Genomic DNA, 20140 nt, shown 5'->3' on the forward strand with positions numbered 1-20140 from the left:
ATTCCATGTGATTTGATCTTTGTGTGTGTCCTAGTTTGAGCTTGGCAGTATGAACTCTTTTATGAGGTCAGAATGACATGAGAGCAAAGTAAATCCTTATTTTGAGGTGAATGATGGCATCATTTACTGCTGCTCCACTCACACTGGGCTTTGTTGTGCATCTTGTGATTTCCAGGAAGCCGAGTTAAACCACCCAGAGCTGCTGAACCTTCCAGAAGACATCGAGGCCTGTGAGAAAGCAGCCGGGTAACACAACCGTTGTTCTCTGAGTGTGTGTGTCACGAGATCAGCGCCGTCATTTCAGTCTCAACTGCTGCTGTGTGTGTGTTTGTTCTTTCAGTGTTAATCTGGAGTCGATTCAGGCAGAAACAAATAATCTTCTAAAAAGACTAAAAGATGCAGGAAAAAAGGTGTCTTCATCAGTTGAGGATGTCAAGGAGCAGTTTTTAGTGGTTATTGAGGTAGAAACGCTTATTTAAACTGTTATATATATATAACATTATATATAATATTATATATAATAATATATATAAACACACTGTGTATATATATATATATATATGTGTGTGTGTGTGTAGTATATTAAATAAATAAAATGGTACATTTAAGTCCCCCTGCAGTCAATAATTTTAAAACCCTTAACTCATATTTGGTAATCAAAATTACATATTTAAAGTCCCCCTGTGATGAAAATCAATCTTTTAATGTTGTTTATATGTATGTGTGGTATTTTTAATACGAATTTACACATGGTTTGTCTTAAAGCATAAGTCGACAGCATTGCTGAGTATTTTCTCCTTAAAACTGCAGTGAACCAAAGACAGTCTCAAAAACACGGTTTGAAATCGCTGGTGTTTCTGATGTCACAAACTACCTTGACCAATCAGATCAACGTGTGATCGACAACCAGTGGATCTCTTGAGTGAGTGAGTGAGTGGAGGCGGGGCTCATTTGCATATCCATAGAACCATGTATACTAAACGAGGCAAGGGTGTCGAGTTACATTCAAGCTATTTTAAGGCATTAAGACTTTTTTTCAAGGAAAAAACATTTAAATATGTCATTTTGGTGATCAAAGATGAGTTTTTAAGGGATACAATTATCGACTGCGGGGGAGTTTAGGCTTTTTTTTTCCTAGGAAAATTTCTTTATGCCTTAAATAGCTTGAATGTAACTCAAAACCCCTTCTTTATTTATTATTTGGATTTGAAAATGCATATTAGACCCTCCTCCACTCACTCGCTCAACTGTAGTAAGCGCTATACAATGACAAGTGGAAGTATTGGTTTAATTCAGTCATATATGTTTGAAACAGAAACCGATTTAGAGGAAGAGTGAATTATACAGGCTCGTCTACAAATCGATGTATCAGACTGGTAATGTGTTTTATGTACATTAAACACATAACAGTAATTGACTACGTTATCAAACAGCTAATAATGTGTTGCTAATGTTACACAAACCATGTTCCAGTTCGTCATCTCAGATTCAGACAGCTGCCTCCTAACAATCAGCATCCTTAACTCTTTGAACATCATCAAAAGTCAGTGGAGAAAAGCCCCGCCCACACATGACAGGATTGGCTATATGTTTGTGACATCAGAAACACCAGCGGTTTCAAACCGTGTTTTTGAGACTGTCTTTGGTTCACTGCAGTTTTAAGGAGAAAATACTCAGCAATGCTGTCGACTTATGAATTTACACATGGTTTGTCTTAAAGCATATTAAAAACACCACATATAAACAACATTAAAAAACACTTGATTTTCACCACAGGGGGACTTTAATAAATTACAATATGAAATACTGTATATTTTCAATTTTAATATATATATGTGTATATATATATGTATATGTTGATCTATTCAACAAATCACAACTTGCTATTGTTTCTAACTATATGAATGTGCCGAGTCTGTCATCCATGCTTTTTCCTGATGTTTCTGTAGAGGAACCTGACTGCGTGTAAAGCTCTGGAGGAGCGTTTTATGAACATCGACAGCAGGAAAGGTGATCTGGCTCAGTATCTCTGTGAAGATGTGGTTCAGCTCTCGCTGGATGAACTCTTCAGCACCCTCAAGACCTTCCGGCAACTCTTCCTCAAAGCCTTAAAGGTCTGTGATTTCAGTGGCTTGTTCCTGCTGCAGAGATCATGAAATTACCTGAGCACCAATTAAACTCTTCCTTCCTGTAGGAAAACAATATCCGTAAAGAACAAGCTGCCAAAGCCGAGAAAAGAAAGCAGCAGCTGGCAGAGGACGACTCCAAGAGACAGAAAGGAGAAGATGGGAAAATAAGTGAGTCGTTAATCTAATCAGCCAATGTATGTCCATTTATATTGTTTGTATTATGTCATGGCGCCCAGTATTTCGCTCTCGTCACATTCAGTTCAGAGTCTCAATGCTGAACAGACATCATTTATTTTTCTGTGACGCTGCAGATTCAGTATGTTGTTCAGTCACAGCGGTGGAAGAATAAAGATGTTCAAGAACCGTTAATGGGACCAAATGTTATACATTCACTTCTAGTATTTGCAACCCCTAAAAAAGCTAATAAATAAGCTTGTGTGGATGTATATCACAATCTTGAAACCACCTTACAATTGGATTGTTTTTTTTCTTGCAACTATGAGAAAATAGTCAGAAGTTTGAGATATATAAATGACCTTTCTAATTTTTTTCTACTTAGTGATGTAAACTCAAAAACGCGAAGGGAAAATATCAGGATTGAAGGATGTAAAAAAGTTTTTTTTTTTTTTTGTAGAAAATCACAATTCCTTTATACTTTTTTAAAATGTATTTATTTTATTCTGTGGTGGAAATATTTATAATATATTTATTAGGGCTGTAACGATACACCAAACCCACGATTCGATTCGTATCACGATTTTTGACCCACGATTCGATTCGTATCGCGATTCTATCACGGGGGCGGGGCTTGAGGGGGCGGGGCTTGTGGTGAAAAAAAGAGATTTTGAGAGAAGAAAAAAAATACCGGTATTTTTATTAAATAACATTAGGAAAAACCTGTATAATCTAAACACCAAAGAACAATAATAACTATGCAAATTATTATACTATACGGCAGTGTAGGCTGCTGCTTTTGGGCTGTGTTCTGTACTCCAACTAAATTGATTTCGGGATGGTGCCGTAATATGCATCTGCATGTTGGACGTGTTGCCGGTCAATTGAGGATTAATTTAATGCACTTTCTGAGAATTTATATTTCAAGTTTTGGCTGCAAATTTCACGTCCATAATGCTGAAATTGCCAAATTTTAAATAATTTATCCTCAACTAGTTTTGTGGTGTAGGTCTACGTAGGCTATTTTATAATGTTAACTTCAAATAATACTAATAGTAATTTAAAGATGTGGTAGTTCTCATGGGCCTGAGGGGAGGGGAGGGGGGGAGGAGGGGGAGGGGATCCCCCCTTTAGATGATTCTCATGGGGGGGATTTTTTTTGTTTGAGGGGAGAAAGGGGGGGCATTTTTTCCAAACAAAATTATTACATTTATCTTGCCTAAATGTTTGCGCTCATTGCATTTTTACAATGGGGTAATAGCCTATTGTTGTTAAGAATTTACACATCACAAGGAAGCTTGATTTAAATTGTTTAATTAAATTGAAAAAAGTAGCACAAATAAATACAATAGAATAAAGATACAAATAAAGACAATTAAAGAGAAAAGTTTTTGAATAGGTCTAACACTAGTATTTATATACAGATACTGAATAAAGTAATCAAATGGAAAATAACACTGGGTAGTATTTTAGTCCTGAATAAATTAAATACATAGGCTATTAATCCTGATTCCTTTAACTTAAAGCCATCTTTTGTTGTTTTGACAACAAAATTAATGACAGACACATATGGCTGCCGTCACTTTAAGAGCTAGTGCGCGGATCCTGTGTTCATTATACTGGCATGCGTTTTATGTTTATTAAAGACAAACCCGACTATAGCCTATTTAGAGTATAGCCTACTCACAAAGACCGAAATTGACAATTGTGCGTGTTAAAGCAATATAATCCGCGAAAAATAGTTACTAGCCAGCTGTTTTTGAGGCGGATTTTCTATGAATGTGCCCATAGAAAATAATCTCAGAGAGCGCGCGAGCACTGATTAGTTTAAAATCGCTTGAATGTTTAAACTGGTAAGACTTAAAAAGACTTCAGTCACGATGCACTGCTGGCCCGATTGTGCAAGTGAATATTCCGTCATGTCCCGACCTTACAGTCGATGGTCCCGACTCCAAAACGCGAGTGTGTATTATCGCCGCAGCGCTTGATGCCTGCCTTGCACAAAACATTATGAGAAGAGATAGAAGACGCGCGGCACCGCTGAACACTCACGCTGTTTGTGAAATTGCGTCTGGAAGATAGTTGTTAAAAGAATGATTTTATTTTATTATCTGTGTGGATTACGATTGCGGGAATTTCCCACATTATAAATGGGAGACCTGCGGGAATGATTAGAATTATGCGCTATACCCGCGCCGAAATTCGAGCCCTGGTTCTGGATAGGAAGGATAACTCTGGGAGTTGGAAGGGGTGTGATCGCGATTCTGCCTTCTCACATCGCGATACAGGATCGTGGACCTGAGTATCGCGATTTCGATTTTATATCGCGTATCGTTACAGCCCTAATATTTATTTTATTCCATATCTTCCCCCCCGACCATAACCGAAACCTATTTTCTGTCACTGCAGTCAGGAGAGGGCCTGTGCCGCAGGACGACGGCTGCATCATCGATCATCTCTTGGCGGATATTCGAAAGGGTTTCCATCTGAGAAAGACTCGTCCCAGGTGCGAAACGGAAACTGCCTCTTCTAGTGAAATGCATAGGGATACGGGACCGTCCGGTAAGAACATGATCCCGTCAGGCTCTCCACCGGCTCCAATGCAAAAGTCTCAAACGCATCTGTTCGTTTCTCTTCTGGCTTGTGCGCTGCTGTCTATATAGTGAGTGGATTAAAGGGGAAGCCGATTTGACTCGATGATCAGAGTTTATTGAATGATAAAAACAGACTGTAACTTTCATCGCAGTCCAAAAAGAGTTTTAATTCAAACTAATAAAAGTTTCTGACATATGATTAGCACATCATGTGACCCCTTTAAAGTAAAAGCGTGTTTGCTTGTCCAGTCACTTATAGAGTCGGTGCGTGAGCAGAACGTCGAGGGCTGTTTAGGCTTTTGGGATTTGAGCCCGATTCCTCACGTCAATCAGCCAATCGGCTTTGCTGCTTCTCTTCGCCTCTGATTGGTGGTTTACACCAGTCTGAGCTGTCAATCACATGCCAGTGATACTAAATGCTTCATTGTTAACAAACATGCATGTAAATGAATGTAAAATATAAGCTGTAAACTGCGTAAAGGGTAGTTGACATATTTGTTTTTTCAACATTAAGTTTAGGTCAAAATATGCATGTTTAAGGAAAAGTATTAATTTAAATCTTCTATATAAATGAATTCAGCATTTTTAATCAGGTTATTTGAACGAAATGGCTAATATGAATAAGTGCTTAAAAACCCTGCGCTTTTTCCATAAAAAATGAGCTTGGTGTAACATTTGAAAGTAAAGAAATTCAGTTGTACTTTTAAATAAGTTTATTTTCTGAATTATTTATTTTTGTTGTCTTGTTTTTTGTGTGAAATATTACAATTGTAATTTTTTATTTCTTCTTATTATTATACAGTAATATTGAGATATAATCACAAACATTTTAAGCAAAATCAAAAAGAAGTGTTAAGTATTAATGTAATTTCTTTTAGGCTATTCCATTTTTCTTTTCGGTTTTTTATTTATTTTTATAGGGCTGAATGATTAATGAAAATAAAACAATATCGCAATATGGCTGCTTTAAAACCCTGCATTTTTCCCGGCAAAAGGGTTGACATTTGTACTGGAATTTTACATTTGTACTGTTAAATAAGTATTATATTATCATTAAGTGTTTTTTTAAATACTTGATTTTTACAGCAAAATATTAGTAGTTTTTATCTATTTTGTATTTTTATTTGTTTATTATTATTTTAGTCATATTGATAATCACAAACAAGCACCGCAAGCCTGGTGTTTTTCAATAAAAAATTGCATTTTATATACATTTTATTTTCCCAAATCATGCAGCCCTGCCTTTTTACCTTCACTAGTGCATTTTAAACAGTCCTGCAGAGAGACGCATCTGTGAACCTTCTACTATTCCATGTAGTCGCTCGATTTATATTCATAAAACTGCATGTGCAATAATTATTTTTTTAAATTGGGGAAACACAGTTTTGAGTACGTCACACCGCAGGACACTGATGTCAACTACCCAAACACAAGCTGTACGCTGCATGTGAACTAAGTTATATTCTGCAGAAAAAGTTTTGTATATTTTTGTAAGCCGACCCAAACGCTGCTGTGCTTCATGCTGACGTCTCCATTCTCTTGTCAACACAGTCTTGTGTTCTTGAACAAATCCATCTCTTCTCCTTCTGAAGCAGCAAGTGTCAGGTCTGTCGAAGAAGAAGCTGGATCGTCTGTGCTCGAAATCCTGCACTCAACTCCAGAAGATCCGGGCAAAAGTTGCGGCACCAAACCCAGAGATGAAGCATCTTCGTTGGGTAACGGTGAACCAGAGAGCCTTCCTTCATACGTGAAGGAGCTTCAGTCACCTGAAACCATCTCTGAGATCAACTCCACAGTCACTGATTCACCACTAAACCTGTGTGTGAGCAGCAGAACTGAGGAAAACCCTTCCACAGAACAAACCACAGTACATCAGCCTGACGCTTCAGCCAGCCTTACAGATCCACAACCTCTAAACCATAATGCAAATCACATCAGGTCTATGGATGATGATTCTGCACCAGTAAATGCAACTGACCCTTTAAAGGCTAATGTCGACCCGAAAGCAAGCAGTGAATGCGATGAGAATAAAGACAAATGTGTGGACGACCCGCTTCGGTCGAGTAACGAGTCGTCGGGAAACGGTGTCGAGGCGCATGATGAAGTAGACGGAGTGATACCACAAGCCCCGCCCACTCCTCCTGTAGGCCCCGCCCACCGGACACCTGAAAAAAAGAAACCATTCTTCCAAAGAAACAAAAAAAGCAGTAATGAAGGTAATCTATTTATGTGTCTAATAAAGGTCATGTTTTTCAGCACTGCTGCCTGAAGTTGAAAGTGTCCAATGTGTTTTTAAAACATTTGGTGTGCAAATACTGTAAATATTTACTTTATTAATAAAATATTTACAGTTAATGTTTATATATTTAGTGCTGGGCAATGATTAATCGCATCCAAAATAAAAGTTTGTTTACAATGTTTACTGTGTATAATTAATTTGTATATATAAGTACACACATATGCATGTATATATTTAAGAAAAAATTGTTATTTATATATAAAATATAAATAATGTATATACATGCAAATATTTCTTAAATATATGCGTGTATGTGTGTATATATATATATATATATATATATATTAATTAGTACACGCACATATATTATGTAAACACAATTTTATTTTGGATGCCATTATCATTGCTTAGCACTAATAATATTTTAATGTTTAACATCAAGCTGCTGGGACATTTCTGGAAAATTTTGAAATGCATTTTCCTGCCGTTCACAATCCCAGATATTTTGCTAATTGTTTGATTGTCATGAAAAGACGTTCAGGTCACATTTCAGCCCAAGATCAAAAGAAAATGGCTATTTTCAAAAAATCAAATATTGAATGCATATTTTACAGTTCTTTACAATCAGCATAAAGCACCACAAATAGCATACTATATTTAAAATATATATTTAAATAAATAAAAAAATATTTGTTCATATTTAATATTTTTTTATTTTTTTGCAGAATTTAGTAAAGTTATATCAATTTTTAGTTCAATTTTTTAAATTGTCAATTTTACATTTTTTATTTAACGTATAATACATTTTATATATGATATATTAAAAATTGTACATTTATATTTAATTGTTTTATTAATTCATTTTATTTTTAATTTGTGTGTGTAAACAATTAAAATAAGTAAATTAATAATCAAATTAACTAAATGTAAATTAAGTATATATAATAAAAACTAAATGGGCCAAATTAAAAAAAAAATATATATATATACTTTGAATACATTTTAGAAATATATTTATATATGTATATATGGGGGGGGGGGGATCATTGTTCTAAAAACAGGCTTTTGATTTTTGGTTGAAACGACTTTGACATTTTCTGGACATCATGTTCTTGAATAGTCATTAAAAAAAGAAAGAAGACAACCAATGACAATTCCTGAAAGGAGTTTGATTAACACTGGTTCTGGCTGAATATGTGTGTTCTGCTGTATAGAGTCAGATGTAAGTATCTGACATTTGTGCTGTAGAGTCATGAAGTAAATGTCAATCATTTCTTCAGCGTGTCTCTTTCTCTTTGACTCTCTGAAGTCGAGGGTAACAGAGGCAATGGACGCTCTAAAAAGGCGTGTGTGTTGCAGTAAGGTAGGAGAACTGAGCAGGACCTCTGCTCGAACCCGCCTAACCCATCTCTAACAGACCTCTACTTACTGTTATTAACATCTGTCTCGTGCGGATCTGCCTGTGTGTTCTCAGGGCTTGTCTAAACTTTCTCTGGTTTGTCCTGGACAGAATCATTTGTTTGTCTTGTATGAATCCGTTTTTGTCTCATATCTGATTCCATTTCTTTGTTAACAAAGATCTCTTTATTGGTTTAAAGGGGCTGTATGTAGAATTCAGAAACCCTTGTATTAGCGCCACCGGTGGCCGTTCAGTGAACTGCAGCAGCACTTTATTTTATATATATATATATTAGGGCTGGGAAAAGATTAATCGCGATTAATCGCATCCAAAATAAAAGTTTGTGTTTACATAATATATGAGTGTGCACTGTGTATAATTATTTTGTATATATAAATACGAACACATGCATGTATACATATAAGAAAAAAATTATATTTATATGTAAAAAATTATATTTATATATAATATAAATTATAAATAAATATATACAGTATATACATGCAAAGATTTCTTAAATGTATACATGCATGTGTGTGTATTTATATATATATATATATATATATATATATATATATATATATATATATACAAAATAATTATACACAGTGCACACACACATATATTATGTAAACACAAACTTTTATTTTGGATGCGATTAATCTTTTCCCAGCCCTAATATATATATATATATATATATACTAGTGCAAAATGCCCATGCAAAATCAGTTTTTGTGTGTGTTTTTAGTAATTGTTGGTTTGGTGTGTTTAAGTGCTCATTGTTACAATTAAACAGCAAAAGTTCAGTGACATTTTTATTTGTGCATGGTAGAAAGCAAATACTGATAATGACATACAATAAATATGGAAAATTGAACTTCACGATTCGGGGAGCAGCGTCACCGTGAACCCCGAGAAATTGTGAATGGGCTACTACAAATGATGGCCCTGAATAAAACATAATATAAGAATATCAGAAGTAAACAGTGTAGACTTAATGTTTAGCTGACAGTGTTTATGTCCGAATGTTTATTTTTAAACCACAACCTTCTAAGTGCTTCTTTTACTGATATATTTACCGATATCTTTTGCATTTCTAATCCAAACAACCTCAAACTCGGCACTGCACTTACTCGTGCCCGTAGCACGACACCCGTCAAGTCTGAAATCCATCGGACCAACGGTTCGAGAGATATGCGAATAACACACACACACACACAGACAGACGTTCCTGTAATTTATAGATAGATATATATAACCTTACACTAGCGTTCAAAAATTTGGAGTCTGTAAAATGTAATGTTCTTGAAAGAGTCTCTTCTGCTCAACAAAGCTGCATTTATTTGATCAAAAATACAGTAAAAACAGTGAAATATTATTATAATGTAAATAATCTGTTTTCTATGTGAATATATAATAAAGTGTAATTTATTCCTGTGATCAAAGCTGAATTTTCAGCATCATTACTCCAGTCTTCAGTGTCACATGATCCTTCAGAAATCACTATAATATGATTTAATGCTCAAGAAACATTTATGATTATTAGTGTTGAAAACAGTATTTTGTGGAAACAGTCATACATTTTTTTTTTCAGGATTCTTTGATGAATAGAAAGTCTAAAAGAACAGCATTTATTAATCTTTTGTAACAGTATAAATGTCACTTTTGATCAATTTGATGCATCTATTAATTATCTCCGTGTATATTTATGTAATTATTTATCGCCGTGTTAAGAGTGTGAATGACAGCGAAATGATTGTTTGACTATCAGGAAATGATTGACAGCAGAAGAATGTGGAGATTTTGACCGTTCTGCTCAGTTTATCTTACGACCTGTGACCTTTAACCCCACGTGTTTTAGGGTTTCCATCGAGACTAAACTGGGGTTTTAATCAGTGAAGTGGGAAAGATAAGCAGAGCTAATAGTTTAGAAATAAGTCCAGATGTGCAGAATCAAATAGAGATGTAATATTGTGTTCTGGATAGGAGTGTTTAAGAAGAGCTTAGACATTGTTTTGCTGAATATCACACAAGTAACATGTACATGAAACCCGTTTTGGGAGTTTTACTTGGAACTAAAACAAACTAATTTATTTTTGCTTTCCATTGTATTTCTGTATTAACCCCTTCAGCAAATTGACCATAATCACTCAATCCTTTTCTTAAGAAACCTCGGTGGTATTAGTTTCTTTTGCTGCTGAATTATAATTTAATGCTGATTTTTAGGGCTGCACGATATTGAAGAAAAATGCGATAACTCATTAAATAATGCAATATTTGATATGTGATACGATAATGCTCAAAGTGTGTAAAACAAACTTAAATTATCTTTAAAATATCTTTACATTTTTATAACCTACATACGTGTTTCACATTCTTTTAGTGACGAGAAAACATCCTTACAGCGTCTGACAGTGACATCAGTGTTTTACAGTATAAGAAGTGTTATTTTAACATCAGGGTTTAGGGGTTCAGCTTATCCTACATTACGTTTAACAACAGAAACTCAATAATCAAATGTAAAAATAAAAACCGCTTCGTTTTGCACATTTCATACGGATTACAAAAGCAGATAGCAGTCTGTAGTCTGTTTTCTTTCGTTATGGATTATTCTGTGTAAAAGTAGACATGTCTGTGAGGCAAGTAGGCTACCTTATACGCCGAGTTTCGGTTCATTTAGGCTATGAGACGAGCTCACGCGCCGACGTCTCCGTTTCTTATCTATAGTCTGCTATTTACTTCTTATTTATTAAATCCAGGCAAGTGGTTGATGAAACATTGATTAAAATAAAGATACAATTAATACAAAACGAAATTCAGGTTAAAGAAAGGTTTCGTGCTTTCTGTTTGATGTCTCTGTGAAAGTTTTAAAGCATCTTTTAGTGGCGCTTTCAGAGCGCTCAGGTCTGTAACGGAGAACACGTCCGTAACATTGTTTTTTCCTCATAAATGCGAATAAAATGAATATTTTATGTAGGCCTACTGTGGAGACTGAGAGCCAACCCTTCTTACTTTGGATTGCGCAGTGTAATTCACATAATCACTAAAAAATATTTTGCCCCCTAAGTTATTATTTTATTTTTTAAGAAATCAGAAATCTGAGCTAGCCTACAAATAATATAACATCTCCAGTTAACTAGCAGAGCATTCATTTCGTTGGTTTGTTAAATAAGAGGCGATCTAGCACGCTGAAATGTGTTGTTTTTGAAATCAAGTGATCAAAGTGCTCGTTGCCGCTGCGATTGTGTGGATACAGACAGTGTTCTCTTGTGGCTTGTGCGGAGACTCTCTATTCGTTCCGGTGATATCACAAGTAAAATGCACACAAACCCTGTTTGATATACAACCACTGAAAAACATAATCGGTTTTAATGAGGAAAAAAAAACTATACGAGTGGGGATTAGAACCCAGAACCTCTGACACGCTTGGCAAAAGTGCTACCACTGGACCATTGAAATACAAACAAAATGTCGTCGGATCGGATCTATATATTTCTTCACGTACAAATTCTCACCAACAACACATATTAGATCTCGTTAAACGACAAATTAAACACAATTTACTATTTAAATCGATTGCTGTCCCAGCCACTTTTCAAAGCAAAGTTATGCCACTATTTAATATTAAAAAAAGAACTAAAAGGGATAGCCTATTATATTGGGCTACGCCATGGCCTGTGGTAGGAGGGGCATCAATGACCGCTAGGGGGGCACGGCCCTCGAATGCCCCACCACAGCGCCGGCCCTGATTCTTATTAAAGCTACTAAAGTTATGCAGCCGAGAGCAGTGAGTGATTTTCTCTTTGTCTTTAGTTCATGACCCCAGTTATTGAAAGCTGTTGCGATATGCATATCGCGATACATTTGCGATATATTGTGCAGCCCTACTGATTTTCTTTGCATTTCAGACCAAATGTTGCCGCTCGACGTTTAAACCTATTTTTTATTTCCTCCACACGTTTCAGGAAGCTCCAGGAAAAGGAGAACAAAAGGGAGAAGGAAGAGTTGAGCGTGTTCCCGCCGTGATCCCGCTCTCCCGGCGCATCGGCTGGCTCCAGGAACAACCTACGGCGTACTTTAAAGGAATACACATTGTACACTGTGTATTAGAGTTTGGCCCGAAGTGTTTTTAAATGCTAAATCTTTAGATTTGACCAAACTATTTTAAACATTTGCACACTGTAAGATGCATTTATGATACTCCCAAAAAACTTTGTTTACACACCAGATCATTTGGAGGAGAGAGAAAAAATGAACCCAGTGTTTCTGAAACCTTTAAGATAAATTTCTGTTCACTATTAATATTGCTCTGAATGTAACCTTTATATGTTATGAAGATGTTTGGCATAAAGTATTAGTTCATTCTTATATCAATTCTAAAATATTTATGTAATAGGCTAATATATCTCAGCAGAAGTGATAAGATTATATTTTCCGCTTGCAGTGGTTGAGCTGGACTATTTAGTATCTTTTTGAGTGTGACTTTCATATTGATGTCAGGATGCATTTCATGTATGAGAAAATATCTAAATTATAAATAAAAATGCAAAATCGGTCATGGATTTGACACTCAAGCTCACATTTGTTGCCATTTGAAATGCATTCAAATTTAAATGAAAGATGATGTAGCCTATTTTCCCCCATGATCACTCACACGCTGTACAAGCCCCGCCCCCAAAGATATGTCAGCCAATCAAAACCCAGCAGTTAAGAACACACAAAATGATTGAAAGACAGATGACGCTCTCTCAACTCTTCTATTTCTGTTTACAGAATTACTACAGATAAAATTTACATTGGTTTACAAGTGTTTTATTATCGTATCCCTGAAATGTCATACCGCAGTGAAGCTCCGCCCACTCTCCTAACACGTGATCGTCATTGGACGTGTTGTGATGAAGCACACCAAGACACAAGGCTTGTTCGACTTGAACCAGCGTTGCACAGACCGATCGGTTGATGACATCAAAGTACCGCGAGAGCGATTCAAAAGCATAAGGAGCCGTCTGCTCTCTAATCGCTCTCGCGGTACTTTGATGTCATCAACCGATCGGTCTGTGCAGCGCCGGTTCAAGTCGAACAAGCCTGTAGATATCATTTTCAGTGGTATCTGTCAGAGCACATGATGTGGTTACTTGCATAAAATCAGCATTGTCAGCTGATGTCCTATCACATGCTCAAGCTAAAGTTAAAAGAAACCGATCAATAGTTAATTGTAGTGGCTTCGTAACGCAGGAAAAGCACGTCGACTGCGCATGCGCTTTCTTCAGAGGGCGCTCTGTGGATCAGATACGCGAATCCTCTTTGGGTTGCTTTTTAATATCTTATTAGAGACATATGCATGCCTACATTGTATAATTATATAATTTCATTTGTATAATTAAATCTATGAACTCCAAGGATTGGTTACTAGCATACAAAAAAGCTACCCATCTCTATCTGCCGGACTCGCGCATCTGCCATGTTTGTAGTTTTCTAACACTTTTTATTCGTGTTTGTAGTTCAAATCGAATCTCTTCTAGTCGTTAGGAGCACTTCGTATTCTAAGCGGAAAAATTAGACCATCTTTGGAATAGGCCATACTCATTTCATCATACTACGATTTGGGACATTGATTCTAATTTCCAATACTATTTAGGACGGATAGTGTGCGAATTGGGACGCAGTATCGAATCTCTGTCCAGTAATCATCATCGAATGCGATTGGTTTATTCTAAACAGCGGTGAGAAAAGTAACATGTGTCACATGACGGGACCCGACTCTGCAGCGATCTGGACAATTTACACCGAGTTATGACGTAGGAAAACTTTACTAGATGTTGAATTGAAAATCAGCAGTGGATGTGAGAACATCATGTGAGAAGTATTATTACTACCTAACAAGTTCCAAGCCGTTTCGTCCCGCCCGAGCTCTGTCTCTTCAACCCGCCCATTCCGCGCAGTGATAGGGAGTCGACTCCAAAAGATTCGATTCCTCGACTCTCAAAAGCCTTTGTGTCGGAATCGACTCCAGGATAGCAATCGACTAGTATCGATTCTGTATTTTTTTAAGACTCGAGGTGTGTTCGTGTTATTTTTTTTAAAGTCCATGGTTTGACATCGGACACTTTCTGCTTCCCGTAGTGACGCAATATTTGTTAAATACACAGACTTTTCATTAAATGCTTTATGTACTGCTTAATACAGCATCTGTTTGTACAAGAATAAATTTCAACATAAGTCTATAGCCTACTACTATCAATAAAGTGGGGTCTACGTTATTTTTATATCAGTTTTATTTTGATAAACATGACACAATCTATGAATAGCTATAACATCGCGACTACATTAAAAGAGTTTTTACTGCTATTAAAAAACTGATTTGTGTGGATCAGAATGTTCCATCCAGTAATGGAGTAGGAAACAAGTTTATTTTATTTTATTCCTGGCCCTATTTTGATTAGGGTTTTTTTTTCAACTGCTTACACACAAAATCCTAACTCGTCACACAATTTCTGAAACCTATCGCTGCACACAGTTATTCAAAACCTAATGCTCTTCTTGAGCTTCTATGACTGTATATGGTATTTGGGTGGCTGATGACTCAATATGTTCCAGTAGTCACCATGACTCTAGTGATTCAATGCTAGCCCAGAGGAATGCCGGAAAATTGGCCACAGGACAAGTAAGGTCCCGACAACTGCATTTAAAAATCCATTTCTTTAAAATTATTCAGTTGATAAATAATTCTCTAGGAGACACCATAGGCTAATTATTGACAGCTTTCTCAAATCATAAGTCTGCTATGCTATTACATATTGATAATGTAAACAACCTTGTGTATTAGTTTACAGTAGCAGACATGTTAATGTAGTGCTAGTCATTTGTCCTGCATTAGTTATTGATTAGTTTTGCATGAATTATAAAACTTTATAAAGTTTATAAACTTTATAAAAGCATTACAAAAATAGTAGTAATTGATAAGTTAATAGTAAACTACCACTTTCACCTGTGTGCTATTACTTACAAAATCATTAATCAAAGTTTCTTGTTAGTTAATAGTAGTTACTATTAAGTAGTTATTCATTAACAAAGGAAACTTATTCTAAAGTGTTACTAAACACCACAGTAATTCACACACACACATAAACACACACATACTCCTCACATGTGCAAACACACATTGCTTTACTGAACACCAACCAATCATGACTTTAGAATAGGCGTTAATTGGCCAAAGGTCGAGTTATAGGTTTTTCGGACTGTGTAATACTGTATTCACAACCACAAATGCTTTCAATGAAAAAATAAAGTTTGGTTTCAGTCTTGCTTTTGTGTTTACCGTGAGTTTTTCAACATCTCTCTGCCAATTACTTTCAATCTTGTACAGAAATGTACATAGAAGCTCAAGAAAGAAGAGCTTTAGGTTTTGAATAGCTGTGTGTATATGATATATCCAAAATATAATATCATGGCAAAGGTGTTTGCAACGTAAGACAAACGTTTGATTTTGAGATGTGTTTGTGATATTTTGAATGCGGTACTTCATTTTGCATTTTGTGTGTGCAATTCTTGGATTTTGTGTGTAAAGTTTTTTTTAAAAAAGAGGCAAAGTTTTGAAAATGTGTGTAAGCATTTGAAAAAAACTTTAAAAGTAAATGGAGTCGAGGCGTCGACTCCAACATTAGGAGTCGGGAATCGGAGTCGACACCAACATTAGGAGTCGGGAATCGGAGTCGACTCCGACATTAGGAGTCGGGAATCGGAGTCGACATCAACATTAGGAGTCGGGAATCGGAGTCGACATCAACATTAGGAGTCGGGAATCGGAGTCGACACCGACATTAGGAGTCGGGAATCGGAGTCGACACCAACATTAGGAGTCGGGAATCGGAGTCGACACCGACATTAGGATTAGGGAATCGGAGTCGACACCAACATTAGGAGTCGGGAATCGGAGTCGACACCAACATTAGGATTAGGGAATCGGAGTCGACATCGACATTAGGAGTCGGGAATCGGTGTCGACACCAACATTAGGAGTCGGGAATCGGAGTCGACACCAACATTCGGAGTCCTGGAATCGGAGTCGACACCAACATTAGGAGTCGGGAATCGGAGTCGACACCAACATTAGGAGTCGGGAATCGGAGTCGACACCAGCATTAGGAGTCGTGAATCGGAGTCGATTCCGACATTAGGAGTCGGGAATCGGAGTCGACACCAACATTAGGAGTCGGGAATCGGAGTCGACACCAACATTAGGATTAGGGAATCGGAGTCGACACCGACATTAGGAGTCGGGAATCGGAGTCGACATCAACATTAGGAGTCGGGAATCGGAGTCGACTCCGACATTAGGAGTCGGGAATCGGAGTCGACAGCAACATTAGGAGTCGGGAATCGGAGTCGACACCAACATTAGGATTAGGGAATCGGAGTCGACACCGACATTAGGAGTCGGGAATCGGAGTTGACATCAACATTAGGAGTCGGGAATCGGAGTCGACACCAACATTAGGAGTCGGGAATCGGAGTCGACACCAACATTAGGAGTCGGGAATTGGAGTCGACATCAACATTAGGAGTCGGGAATCGGAGTCTACACCAACATTAGGAGTCGGGAATCGGAGTCGACACCAACATTAGGAGTCGGGAATCGGAGTCGACACCAACATTAGGAGTCGGGAATCGGAGTCGACACCAACATTAGGATTAGGGAATCGGAGTCGACACCGACATTAGGAGTCGGGAATCGGAGTCGACATCAACATTAGGAGTCGGGAATCGGAGTCGACACCAACATTAGGATTAGGGAATCGGAGTCGACATCGACATTAGGAGTCGGGAATCGGTGTCGACACCAACATTAGGAGTCGGGAATCGGAGTCGACACCAACATTCGGAGTCCTGGAATCGGAGTCGACACCAACATTAGGAGTCGGGAATCGGAGTCGACACCAACATTAGGAGTCGGGGAATCGGAGTCGACACCAGCATTAGGAGTCGTGAATCGGAGTCGATTCCGACATTAGGAGTCGGGAATCGGAGTCGACACCAACATTAGGAGTCGGGAATCGGAGTCGACACCAACATTAGGATTAGGGAATCGGAGTCGACACCGACATTAGGAGTCGGGAATCGGAGTCGACATCAACATTAGGAGTCGGGAATCGGAGTCGACTCCGACATTAGGAGTCGGGAATCGGAGTCGACACCAACATTAGGAGTCGGGAATCGGAGTCGACACCAACATTAGGATTAGGGAATCGGAGTCGACACCGACATTAGGAGTCGGGAATCGGAGTTGACATCAACATTAGGAGTCGGGAATCGGAGTCGACACCAACATTAGGAGTCGGGAATCGGAGTCGACACCAACATTAGGAGTCGGGAATTGGAGTCGACATCAACATTAGGAGTCGGGAATCGGAGTCTACACCAACATTAGGAGTCGGGAATCGGAGTCGACACCAACATTAGGAGTCGGGAATCGGAGTCGACACCAACATTAGGAGTCGGGAATCGGAGTCGACACCAACATTAGGATTAGGGAATCGGAGTCGACACCGACATTAGGAGTCGGGAATCGGAGTCGACATCAACATTAGGAGTCGGGAATCGGAGTCGACACCAACATTAGGAGTCGGGAATCGGAGTCGACACCAACATTCGGAGTCCTGGAATCGGAGTCGACACCAACATTAGGATTAGGGAATCGGAGTCGACATCGACATTAGGAGTCGGGAATCGGAGTCGACTCCGACATTAGGAGTCGGGAATCGGAGTCGACACCAACATTAGGAGTCGGGAATTGGAGTCGACATCAACATTAGGAGTCGGGAATCGGAGTCTACACCAACATTAGGAGTCGGGAATCGGAGTCCACACCAACATTAGGAGTCGGGAATCGGAGTCTACACCAACATTAGGATTAGGGAATTGGAGTCGACATCAACATTAGGAGTCGGGAATCGGAGTCGACACCAACATTAGGAGTCGGGAATCGGAGTCGACACCGACATTAGGAGTCGGGAATCGGAGTCGACTCTGACATTAGGAGTCGGGAATTGGAGTCGACACCAACATTAGGAGTCGGGAATCGGAGTCCACACCAACATTAGGAGTCGGGAATCGGAGTCTACACCAACATTAGGGGTCGGGAATCGGAGTTGACACCAACATTAGGATTAGGGAATTGGAGTCGACATCAACATTAGGAGTCGGGAATCGGAGTCGACACCAACATTAGGAGTCGGGAATCGGAGTCGACACCGACATTAGGAGTCGGGAATCGGAGTCGACACCAACATTAGGAGTCGGGAATCGGAGTCGACACCAACATTAGGAGTCGGGAATCGGAGTCGACACCAACATTAGGAGTCGGGAATCGGAGTCGACACCGACATTAGGAGTCGGGAATCGGAGTCGACTCTGACATTAGGAGTCGGGAATTGGAGTCGACACCAACATTAGGAGTCGGGAATCGGAGTCCACACCAACATTAGGAGTCGGGAATCGGAGTCTACACCAACATTAGGGGTCGGGAATCGGAGTCGACACCAACATTAGGATTAGGGAATTGGAGTCGACATCAACATTAGGAGTCGGGAATCGGAGTCGACACCAACATTAGGAGTCGGGAATCGGAGTCGACACCGACATTAGGAGTCGGGAATCGGAGTCGACACCGACATTAGGAGTCGGGAATCGGAGTCGACTCTGACATTAGGAGTCGGGAATAGGAGTCGGGAATCGGAGTCGACACCAACATCAGGATTAGGGAATCGGAGTCGACACCGACATTAGGAGTCGGGAATCGGAGTCGACACCGACATTAGGAGTCGGGAATCGGAGTCCACACCGACATTAGGAGTCGGGAATCGGAGTCGACACCGACATTAGGAGTCGGGAATCGGAGTCGACACCAACATTAGGATTAGGGAATCGGAGTCGACACCGACATTAGGAGTCGGGAATCGGAGTCCACACCAACATTAGGAGTCGGGAATCGGAGTCGACACCAACATTAGGAGTCGGGAATCGGAGTCGACACCAACATTAGGAGTCGGGAATCGGAGTCGACACCAACATTAGGAGTCGGGAATCGGAGTCCACACCAACATTAGGAGTCGGGAATCGGAGTCGACACCAACATTAGGATTAGGGAATCGGAGTCGACACCAACATTAGGATTAGGGAATCGGAGTCGACACCAACATTAGGATTAGGGAATCGGAGTCGACACCGACATTAGGAGTCGGGAATCGGAGTCCACACCAACATTAGGAGTCAGGAATCGGAGTCGACACCGACATTAGGAGTCGGGAATCGGAGTCGACACCAACATTAGGAGTCGGGAATCGGAGTCGACACCAACATTAGGAGTCGGGAATCGGAGTCGACACCAACATTAGGATTAGGGAATCGGAGTCGACACCGACATTAGGAGTCGGGAATCGGAGTCGACACCAACATTAGGAGTCGGGAATCGGAGTCGACACCAACATTACGAGTCGGGAATCGGAGTCGACACCAACATTAGGAGTCGGGAATCGGAGTCGACACCAACATTAGGAGTCGGGAATCGGAGTCGACTCCGACATTAGGAGTCGGGAATCGGAGT

General features: G+C 39.0%; 2 protein-coding genes across 2 annotated transcripts in view; both read left to right on the forward strand.

Annotated features, from left to right (window-relative positions):
* LOC143706933 (inverted formin-2-like) overlaps positions 1-281 on the forward strand; it is a 36317-nt gene extending 36036 nt beyond the window's left edge. The window contains exon 16 of the mRNA XM_077199411.1: positions 176-281. Within this exon, the coding sequence (XP_077055526.1) occupies positions 176-250 (75 nt within the window). The 3' untranslated portion in view covers positions 251-281. The remainder of the gene's footprint in view (positions 1-175) is intronic.
* LOC143706922 (uncharacterized) lies at positions 276-13097 on the forward strand (the record flags this gene model as incomplete). Its single annotated transcript, XM_077199375.1, has 7 exons — positions 276-461; positions 1950-2114; positions 2195-2297; positions 4713-4865; positions 6490-7113; positions 8446-8499; positions 12501-13097. Coding segments are annotated over 6 exons (1284 nt in total), but the record flags the coding sequence as incomplete, so codon positions are not given.
* Positions 13098-20140: the final 7043 nt, after the last annotated feature.

This window comes from Siphateles boraxobius, unplaced genomic scaffold, assembly GCF_051911475.1.
Source record: "Siphateles boraxobius isolate OS27281-9 unplaced genomic scaffold, OSU_SipBor_1 113, whole genome shotgun sequence".
In the NCBI taxonomy this organism is placed as follows: domain Eukaryota; kingdom Metazoa; phylum Chordata; class Actinopteri; order Cypriniformes; family Leuciscidae; genus Siphateles; species Siphateles boraxobius.